The sequence below is a fragment of the Thalassophryne amazonica genome, chromosome 18 (genome assembly GCF_902500255.1).
Source record: "Thalassophryne amazonica chromosome 18, fThaAma1.1, whole genome shotgun sequence".
NCBI lineage: Eukaryota > Metazoa > Chordata > Actinopteri > Batrachoidiformes > Batrachoididae > Thalassophryne > Thalassophryne amazonica.
Genome location: NC_047120.1, coordinates 51828101 through 51839652, shown reverse-complemented (window position 1 = coordinate 51839652; position 11552 = coordinate 51828101). Strand labels below are relative to the sequence as shown.

General features: G+C 39.4%; 1 protein-coding gene across 1 annotated transcript; it reads right to left on the bottom strand.

The window, feature by feature from the left end:
* On the bottom strand, positions 1-5265 carry LOC117531175 (T-box transcription factor TBX6-like). Its single transcript, XM_034194217.1, is given in 12 exon segments — positions 1-823; positions 826-1163; positions 1165-1217; positions 1220-1268; positions 2233-2506; positions 2605-2663; positions 2766-2836; positions 3260-3390; positions 3393-3402; positions 3488-3755; positions 3927-4134; positions 5181-5265. Coding segments are annotated over 12 exon segments (2160 nt in total). The 5' UTR covers positions 5251-5265; the 3' UTR covers positions 1-194.
* Between the last annotated feature and the right edge of the window lie 6287 nt (positions 5266-11552).

Below are 11552 nucleotides of genomic sequence, written 5' to 3'. Positions count from 1 at the left end.
CACTCATTCTGGTAGGGGGGAAAAAAAGAAATATAACGGGTTATTCAAAGTATTCATTATTAATGCCTCTAAAAGCATCGTTAAGATGGCCAGTAAATTAAAATCATTCCGGATCACACAACAGTTACATCATTAGTATCTTCATTATGAGTGAGGAACAACATGCCAATATTTTTAAAATCTTGCTCTTGTGCTCAAATCCAGGCAGGTCCCTGAGGATGGGCGTGGGCATGCTGGTGCTGTTTGTAGATGTGCTGGAGTGGGACGGAGAGGGGCGAGTGAGGGTCCTTACAAAGGTGTAGAGGACAGGAAAAGGGGGAGTAGAGAGGTGAAGGTGCAGGAAGAGATGGATCCAGCTGTGGAAGAAGAGGCAGGTGGTGCAGTGCCATCTCTGGTCGATAGGGGGCAGCTGAGTTGAACTGGGAGATGGCTCCTATTTCGACAGGAGGAGCTGAGGAGTGCTGAGAATGGGCCATCTGTGGCAGTGAAGCAGAGGAGGAGGCAGCCATGCAAGAGGAGGGCTGGAAAGGGGGGTGAGGAAGGGAGGAGGAGGGATGAGTGAAGGAGGAGGAAGGAAAGGCAGCAGAAAGGGATGGAGCTTGAGTTTGGCTGAAATTTGGGAGGTGGAGAGGAGGATGGGCAGAGCTGAGAGACACATTTGGAAACGTCAGATTCTGCACGTGGGGAGGAACAGAGGGGAAGGAAAGAGAAGTGGGAGCTCCGTGAGGAGGTAGGGAGCACGACAGAGTGAGGGCAGAGGGATGGACAGCTGCTGGGTTCAGGTTGGGGGCTGACTGAGCGGTAAACGGAGCATTTACAGGTCACTTTGCAGAGTCCTGGCTGACATTTGACCCAGCAGGCCCGACTGACACGTGGTAGGCGGAGCAGGAAGAGAGGAGTCGTCGGTGGGCGTATGAGGAGCGACCACACCGGGATTGGATGTCGGGCGATAAGTGAGGAGCGGCTGTGGCGAGGAGGAGTTGGAAGGGGGTGGAGTTGGGTAGGTGAAGGAGGTCTGCTGCAGTGAGGAGGAAGTGGGAGAGGATGACAGAATAGGACAGTTCATGGGAGGGATGGAGGGAAAGCTGGAGTCAGAGGGAGGCTGGAGCTCGGCAGCAGGCCGAGGATCAGACGTGTCCGGAAGATTGGGGACAGAGAGGGAGAAAGGAGGATGACGGCTGAGGAAGAGGAGCTGAGGGGAAAGAGGAGAGCTGACCTGAGCAGCAGGATAGTTGGAGGCATAATCTGGCTCACCCAAACTATCTGATCTGTAAAATAAATAAATAATATAAATAAATTCTGTGTTCCACAAAATACTGAAAATACAACTCAATGCGAAGATAAAAAAAAAACAGGACACATATTTATGATATTAAAGAGAAATAATATTTATAGAAAAAAATCTTGTTTATGTGTCAAAAATAAATTACATTATGTACTTTAATCACAAAAATAATTACAACATCATCTAAATTAAATAAAAATATGAAACAAAATAATGCAGTACCAAGGTGCACATAAACTCTATTAGTACAATTAAATCATCACTTTTATAACCTGTCAGCTTTAGAATTGGATGGATACAGGAACATTTACAAATAACTATCTTTTGTGCTTTTGGAAAATAAATGATTTGAATGGAAATGTTTGACAAAGTATTTTATTTAATATAATATTTAAAAATAGAATTACAATATTTTATTAATTTGTTTATTTTTATATAAAATCCTGTTTTGTTATTTAATATATACACACAAAGAGATTATATTAATTTAATAATTTTGATATAAGTGTAATGTGTTCAGAAAATGATAAAAAAAAATTGTAACAATCTGAAAATTATTCATAGGACAACTTCAAATGTCGACTCAGTAGGTGGATGAAAGTATTCACAGAACTTCACTTTTTCCACATTTTTTATGTTACAGTCCAAAATGGATGAAATTCAATTTTTTTTTCCTCAAATTCTGCACACAATACCCCATAATGACAATGTGAAAAAAGTTTTTTGCAAGTTTATCAAAAATAATAGAATTTATTAAAAATATAGAATAGTGGAATTTTGAGGGGAAAAGAATCTATTTACTCCATTTTGGAATAAGGCTGTAAGATAAAATGTGGAAAAAGTGAAGCGCTGTGAATACTTTATTAAAGAGTTATTCATGTGAATTTGGGTGCAACTTTATTCCAGTATCTGGCGCATTTTAGTTTGAAAGATGTCTCTGCACTCACCTTTCAATTACACCGTTATTTGCTGCCTGATTTCCAGGTGTCTCCTGCATTTCACTGGCTATGGTCATGGTGATGTCGGGCATTTGGGATGAGATAAACGGCTGGTTAAGGTCTACTGTCGGCTCTGGGATCAGACCATCCCGGTAGCAGGCGTCGTCTGGTCTGTAGCCACAGGTGGGGTCAGGCAGTGAGGTCAGGGCGAGGAGGTCACTGTTGTTGGTGTTGACAGTGGCCTCAGGCAGTACCTCAGCAGAGTCCAATGGGTCACAGGTCACTGAAAGAGACACACAGAGTGGTGTCATAAAGCGTCTGTATAATAAAGTGGTATCAGCGGTTTATCGGGATTTTGACAAGATATCAGCAGACATTTACCGATATCCAAGGTTTCTGTCAGAACAGAAATTTTGCGTTTCTGTCGTGCATCTCTTTGCCTGCAGGGGGAAAAAGTTCTTACATCCTCCATGCATTTATGGATTGCACTTGTTGAATGTTTATCAGCATTAGTGTGTGAATGTACATTTATTATAAATTACCTTTTGCTGTTCATGCCATTCTCTCTGAAGCCTTTAGCAAAGGGGTTAGAGTTGATCTTCAGCTCTGTAATCTATAAACAAAATAAAAACCCAAATGCTGTTAATTGTGATTCTCATTCATTCTCATTCAAAAAAAAAAAAAAAAAATTAACAGCACTGGCTTTACACATTTTTACCCATTCTCTTGGATGCAACCATGTAAACCTGCATGTAAATGAACACTTCCTTCTGGAATATCCAGTTAATAGCATCATCTTCTATTGTGAGCAGTTACCGCCCTATTCTACACATATTGATTGCATTTACAAATGTCACGCGTCACGTAAAATTCAACAAATTTGATCATTTAATGCAGTGTGAGTTTGCAGTTGTTCTATTCCTTGACACAAAACTGTCACTACACAACACTGCTGGATAATGCAAAAGACACACAAACCAAATATCAAAAGAATATCAGCCAGATTGCTGAAAATAGAAAACATTATTTGTTGCACCTTGCTGTTCTGGTAGGCTGTGACGGTGACAAACTGGGTCTCAGGAAAAATAAAGGTGTGCTGACCTCCGCCCCACCTCATCACGTCTCTCGCATCAATAACATGAATTCTGGGTTGGTAGCGGTGCAGGAGTGCAAAATGATCTGAAAACAAGTCGAAAGCACCATTATGTATCCGTGTTTGGCTCATCAGTGCGACCACTGTAACGCACCATTCTGCAGTACGTACGTGTCCGTGTGAGTCCAGCGTGTTGTTGGTGAGCTTGGCATAGTGGAAAGAGATGGTGCGGCTCTGCCAGTGAGCACCCGTGGCGGGGGAGTCCGGGTGGATGAACACCCGGTCTGGAAGCCTCGCCTCTGCCCCTCCTATGGCCTGCCAGACACCATACTGGAATCGATAGCGTGAGTTATCTGCTGGGACGATATCCAGGAGGAGGATGTAACGGAGAGATATGTTCAGTCCTGAAACCTTCAACCTCAACCCAGGAAACATCCGTCTAGAGATGGTAAGAACAGTGACATCAGTTATCTGCTGATTCATCAAGGAGGTAATGTTACTGGCCCTGTCTGTTAGGAGATCTCAAAAACACAGGAAAGGATTTCAAAGAAATATGGAGGTGAGGTCGACCTCATCAGTGGTAGGAATCAGAGATTGAACAAATAACCACCTGCCCTTCTTTGTGATGATCATCTCTGTGCCGACTGAACAGAACTGTTTCCATAACGAAGAATTCTCCAGTTCCATCTTCACTTCACTGTGGGTTTTGGTTGTGGCCTCGCGAGGGACAGGAGGGGCCAGCAGCCTTGGGGGCAGGGCTTTGGCCACTGCCTCACAGGAAGATGGGAAGAGTGGCATGGTGGGAGGAGCATCCCGGTCTGTTGGAATAAATTATGTTTCTGTCACTTACACAAACCAAATAATGATCATATGAATGATGCAAAATAGTGAACTTATAAAGCTTTTGAATTCCAGCAAGTTTTCTGTTGTATACTGTATGTATTCATCGCATTTATTATGGGCTACAATTGCCCAAAGTCATCTTGTTAATGGAAACTCCAAGTTGTTTTAACCACACACGCACACGTACCTCATTATAAGTATCAACAAAGAAAATCTAATATGAAATGCCCAAACATTTGTTTTCCAACAGTAACCACAAACTATACTTATTTTCCTATTTTGTAAAAATGAACCAATTATTGTCAAGTTATAATCATATTCAAATTAAACACGTAAACACACACGCACACACACAAAACCCCAAACTATTTTTATTTATACTATACGGTGCATGACAAATTGATTACTCCATGATTAATTGTTAAAACGATGAATAAAAACCTGATTTTCTTTTAAAATTCCTCACCAAAATAAATTCTGTACCTTTTAAATCCAATTTAATCCACTTTTTTTTATATAGCACATTTAACAACAAAGAAGTTTCAAAGTGCTGCACATAGAATCAACATAGATAAGACCCCAATAGTCATGAAATAAATTAAAAATAAGTAAAATAGCAATAAAATGAATAAAACATGCACAGATTAAAACAACAAAAAAACAAATAAATCAACACAAAAGTGAAAGTGGTCAAATATTTTACTTTAATTTTTAAATTCTTAAAACTTTTTTTTTTTTTAGCAGTTTTTCATGATTTTTCATACATTTAGGCACATTAAATGCAAGTTTTACTGTATGTAGATGCTGTAGACTTTGACACTTCATGTTTGTTATTTAGTCTGAAATGTGAATATATGTTTCAGAGTGAGTAGAGGTCAAATGTTGGGTTACATCAAATTTCACACTTTGACCTTATAATCTTAAATCCAAACTGCTGAAATTTGTGACTGAATGCTTAAAATTACAGTTATATTTGTGTGCCCAAACTTTTTCAGTGTCAGCTCTTTATTTTCTGCCCTACCTCTGTAGAAACACTCGTTGAGTCTTTGTGGTCTGAGGTTCAGTCCGGGGTACATCTCCACGCCGAGCATCCTGCTCCTCGTCTGTTCGTCCTTTTCACCTTAACATTTCACTCTTTAGCCGTTTTCCCGTCCTGCTTCTCTTGTAGTCTTGCCACGTCTGTTTGAGCTCAGTAAAATGAATTTTTTTTTTTTTTTTGCTAAAATCTCAAAACTTTCCCTTCCTGGATTTCGTCCTATCACTCTGTGGTCTTTCCTTCCAAATGCTGGCAGTGATGAGTTGATATATAGGTGTGAAGGTGTGTGAAGCTTCACACATGAGGCCAAATGGCCCCATTTTCACATGGCCATTAATTTACCTCCTGTCTGTGCACCCGATCCCCCCTCTGCTGTGGACGCCCCACTCGATAAATGACACTGAAAACCTGTTTCAGAGGACATTCCTGCAGTTTGATATCACAAAACAAGGTCAGCATCCAAATACCCCAAGTGCACAAACCTCCACCAAAGTCTAAAGAGTCCAGACTTGCAATGTCAGTCTTTTTTTAAGCTCCACCAAAAAGTTTTGTTCCAGTTTGTAAAATAAAAAAACAGCTTTTGCTAGATTTTGTGAAAATTGGTTCATTAGTTTTTCAGTGATCATCATACAAATAAAGACAAAAATGTGGCCTCCTTTGTAGCAGTATTAGCATTTATACATATTGTCTGTAATCAGCAACACTTGGTAAATTTTATTACAGATTTTTTGTTGTATTTTACTTTGTGTGCACAAGTGAAAGTGCTCTATAAATATTACTATTTTAACCTTTGATATAATTTGTGTAAATACTCTAAAACAGACAGCTGCTTTTCAGCAGAATTCTGCTTGTTTACTGGCAGCTCCCCTGTGGCTGTCTGATGATGTTTCTTCCTCCCAGTGTCCTCAGCAGGGAGTCCAGCCCTCGATTGCAGTTTGTCCCCTGGCTACAATTTGGCTGGCATATAAACATGAATCAATTAAAGTTCACATCAGTGCTGAACTGAATATTTACCTGTAGCAGGCTTAACACAAGTTTACAGTGACTTAGCAAAGACTCAGGATTAAAACTCAAAATGTAGACATTAAATCCTCTGCTCGTCATAGCAGGCACTATTCCTATTTCATAAAACTAGCCAATTATTGTCAAGTTACAATCATGTTCAAATTAAACACATAAGCAAACAAACACACATGCACACACAAAACCCCAAACAATTTTTCTTTGTACTGTATGGTGCTTGACAAGTTGATTACTGCATGATTAATCTTAAAAATGTTGAATAAATACAACAGATTTTCTGATAAAATTCTTCACCAAAATAAATTCTCAAAAAAAAAAAAAAAAAAAAAACTCAAAATGCAAGCACTTAACTTATTCACGAGAAAATAAAAAGTTGCAAGTCAGCACAGAAGGTTGTTTTCTTACACGTTTCATCCAATCCACAGTTTATTGTAGCCAGTGAGACCAGCTACATTATGTCTTCCGATCAAATTATTTCACAAAAACTACCAGGGTCAAATTATTAGCCCTCCTGATGCTAATAGTTAGCTGTGTGTCCTTTTTGCTGGATAACAGCCTGCAGTCGTTTGTTGCAGTATTCAACAATTCTCAGACATGTCTCCTGAGGAATCCCAGCCCATTCTTCTTTGGCGAATCTCTTGAGCTCCTCCAGATTTGATGGTCTTCTGGCATAGACCTTCAGTTCACCCAACAGATTTTGAATGGGAATCATGTCAGGGGTTTTTTGTGCAGGCCAGTCAATAGTGTTCACATATATTTGAGTCACTGTCCTGTTGGAAGATGAAATGAAGCCCCGCCGTGCTTTACTGTGGGCAAGATGTTCTTTGGGTTATACGCCTCTCCCTTCTTTCTCCAAACATAAGCAACATCTCACTGACCAAAGAGCTCTAGTTTTGCCTCATCTGACCAACGGACATGCTTTCAGCATGCTTAAGCTTTCTCCAGGTTGTCCTTAGTATACTTCAGTCTAGCCTGAAGGTGTCTCTTCTGCAGAAGTGGAGGTTTTCTTGGTCTGCAACCTCACAGTCCATTCCTGTCCAGGGCTCTAGTGATTTTCTTCTTGAGATTGCAATTGCGACGTAACTAAGTCATTTACTCATGTCTTGGCAGTTGTTCTGGGGTCTTTAGACAGACCTCTCGCTAGTTTCTTGCCAGAGTCTTTGAAAACTTTTGCTTCCTACCTCTGCCAGGCTTGTTCTGCACTGTGTGGCTCTCTTTGAATATAGGCAAAAAATATACAAACAGTTAAATTGTCTCACCAGAAAATCTACAGAAGTTTTGTTAAACTTGTGCATGTGATGTCTTCTAATTGGCTGTTATATTTTAGAATGTTATACATCCTTTGTTTGTACAAAGATTCTGACCTATGTTGTTAATAAAATCTCACACACACACATCTTCAACCGCTTAGTCCAATTAAGGGTCGCGGGGGGCTGGAGCCTATCCCAGCAGTCATAGAGCGCAAGGCGGGGTACACCCTGGACAGGACGCCAGTCTGTCACAGGGCCACATACAGACAAACAAACACATGCACAACCACGGACAATTTAACATTTCCAATCCACCTAAGCTGCATGTCTTCTGACTGTGGGATTAAGCCGGAGCACCCGGCAAGAACTCACGCAAACACGGGGAGAACATGCAAACTGCACACAGAAAGGCCACAGGTGGGAATCGAACCCATGACCTTCTCAGCAGTGCTAACCAGTAAGCCACCGTGCTGCCCCGTAAGAAAATCATCTGCGTTTATTTATTTGTCTGGCTATTAGCAGGATTACATCAAAACTACTCCACAAATTTTGACAAAATTTTCACCACAGATAGATATTAGGCCATGGAAGACTCCAATTAATTTTGGAGGTAACCCAGATATGGATCCAGATTCTGGTTCAGGATTTCTCTTTATAGGCTTTGAAGGATTATATCAAAACTACTTCACGGATTCTCAACCAAATTTGCACCACAGATAGACAGTAGTGCATGGAAGACTCCACTGAATTTTGGAGGTGATCTGGATCCGGATTGGTGGATGTCAGAAATCTCAGATTGCTCTTGTTTTTAAGATAGTTTTGAACCTGGCAACTCCAGCCATCTTGGAATCATCTTATTCCTCACAGTTCAGTGATAACACATGAGGTCTGTAAAAACATTATTATGGATACCAGAATTTAAATAAACATAAGTCCTCCTCTTTTTTTTTATTCTCTCCACCATGAAGTCAATTTTTGGGCCGGTTTGTTCACAGAAAAATACGGTGGAGTGGTTAGCCTCTGCTCATGGTGATTAGTTTGTGAGTTAGATCCAGACCCAAACTTGTGTTGCCTGATTGATGTTGTTTGTATTTGGGGAAATAGTACCTCAAGTGGCATTTCAGCTCAACTACATAAAGATAAACCGGCCTGTTTGGTCTTGAAGTTACACACTCTATAGCTCCTCTAGTTCACCATTCAAGAGAATTTGATAAAGGAATTACAGCAAAAATGTACTTAAAAACTTTGACCATTAATGTAATATACAGCATTCCCTCAACGTTCGATATTCAGAACTCTTTCATCAACACTGTGAAATTATTCTAAAGAAGAAAATTACAGTAAATATATTAAGCAATAGTCATGGGGAAAAATAAGTTTTAGTTACTCAAAAGTTACTATTTTAATTTTGAGGGGGAATATTTCATTTTCTAAAAAATTGATTTCCCCCAAGTGTTTCTCTGTTTGGTTTTCGCTTACTTTTTAAGCTTGCCAGTATATTGATAAAAACTGAAAATAGTGAGAAAGTCTGTGGCATTCGGTTTCAGAGGATTTTTTAAACACTTCAGGAAATTCAAAAATGATAACTGTCATGGGTTTGTGCTTATATGATGTCCTTTGGTACATTATAGGCAAATGCTCAACTCTTCATAAAACGGGACTCATTATTTTTGTATCCCCCCCCCCAAGCTTCATAGCGGGAAATGTAAAAAAATAACTAAACTTCCCTATTTAAAAAGAAAACCTTCACACATACCTCTGCCAACACTTAACTCTAAGTCCATCCATCCATTTTCCATACTCGCTTACTCCAACTAAGGGTCATGGGGGACAAAACTGATTTTCTTGAAACTTGGTGAAAGGATGGTGTATGAGCAAAGAAGTAAGAAACAATTAACTTCTGGAGGAGATCTGATTAAGGGTGCTGGATCCAGGATTTTTTTCCCCTCCACTTTCTTTAACATTGCGAGTGTTTTCTAACATTATGAATTTCTCAAGAGAAAACGCACTCTGCATATGCCTGATTTTGTCCATAAACATCTGTGCAGCATCTCTTGAAAAATGAATGAACAATGTTGGAAAAATACTTCATCTCACATTGTTTAAAAAAAAAAAGTGAAAAAAAAAATCCTGGATCTGCCCCTTAATTGCCTGTTGTAAAAGTTTCTTCCTTGACCCATATTCCAACCTTTCACCAGGTTTCTAGAAAATCAGTTTAGCAGTTTTTACATAATCCTGCTAACAGACCAACAGCTGAGAAAACATTACCTCCTTGACTGAGGTAATTATTTAAAGAACGTGTTATTTGCTCGAGCAGTGATAGCAGGAAAAAGCCTGTACCATCACATCTGTCATTAAAATGAAATCTCTCACAAAACTGATATGACAAAAGAAAAAAAAATGCAGACAGTGAACTCTTCCTGCTAGTAAGAGCAACAGATGGAAGAAGAATCAAGCAAAAATGTTGTTCTAGGTGTTGTTTTCTTTCCCCATTTGTTTGTGTGATGGGGGAATAAAACTTATTGGGACAGCAAGGAAGTGGAGGTGTGAAGGCAATCATGAAGAAACAAGAGAGAGCTGTGAGGTCAGTGTGACTTTTTTTTAAATGTTTTTACAAAGTGACAGGTGTGTTGGGGGTGATCCAGCCTCAAACCCACGTAACAGCCAATTATTAGGGCCGTTATGTTTTTAGTCACAAGTAGTTTTGGGGCCGGCGCTGTGTGTGCCGAGTGTTCATGGTGCACAAGTATGTGCCAAGTGGGTTGATGCCCAGCTCGGTTTACTCATCGAGGTCTAAAGGTCGGACGAGCTGTTGTTTGATTTGGAAATTGAACAAGAATTTCTATAAAAAAAAAAATAATAACAAATGTTTAACATCTTGAAGAACATCATGTCTGACTTGATCGTGTATCTAACACAGCAAGCTTTTTAATCTAATTAGTGGAGCAGATAAGTATGACATTTGGCCAGAATTGTTCACTTGGTCATACAAGCATCAGATTTGGCATGAATGTTCTTCATAAATCAGTGTTTGAGAAATAAGTGCTGGCCACTTGAAAATCCAATATAGTGGCCAGGTAGGGGTCAATGAAGAATTACACAGGGGTCAAAATTTAAAAATGCTCCAATCATATTGAAAAGTACAACACATTATTTGTCTATCTATGATTGAATGTTATGGAGTTATGAGGTAAAACAGCAAAAATGGTGACAAATGTCAGTTTCAGTTTGTACAGGGGTCAAAAGTTAAAGCTGCTCCAATTTTTGTAAAATGTGATGCAAATTATTGGTTGAGTTAATGCAATATAAGCTGATTTGGTGCTGATTTGGCGCTATATAAAGGAAAATAAATTGAAAATTGAAACTGAGTTAATAGGGGTTTAAAAAGGAATAGTTTGCACCATGTGTCATGCTTAGTTGTCAAGTTACAGGGTAACATACGTCATATGCCATAGAATCCAATGTACGTCAACATTGTTTGACATTTACTCTGCAAACCAAGCATTCAACACAGTCAAAACTATTCCATTTATTAATCCTATTAGTTCAACCAATATTTTGCACCACTTTCTACCAAAATTGGAGCAACTTTAACTTGTGACTCCTGTGCAAACTGAAACTGACCTTTCTTACCATTCTTGCTGTTTTTACCCCATAACTCCACAACATTCAGTCATAGATAGTCCAAACTATACCTTTTTGGAATCTTTGTGATCAGACACATAATTTGGTATAGCTTTCAATATGATTGGAGCACTTTTAAATTTTGACCCTTGTTTCATTCTTCATCGACCCCTACCTGGCCGTTATATTGGATTTTCACGTGGCCAGCACGTTTTTCTCAAACACTGATTTATGCAGAACCTTCATGCCAAATCTTGATGCTTGTATCGCCATGTGAAGGATTGTTTCAGTTATCTACTGCACTAAATGGGGATTACTGATTTTGTTCCAGTCTCGTCTTTCCTCCTTATTCCAGTTTCAATCATATTACAGATAAATATGATGCACGTCCAGCGTCTCCAGGCAGAGTGTCAGGATTTAAAAAAAAACACTATGTGTTATCACCAATAAATCCACTGTA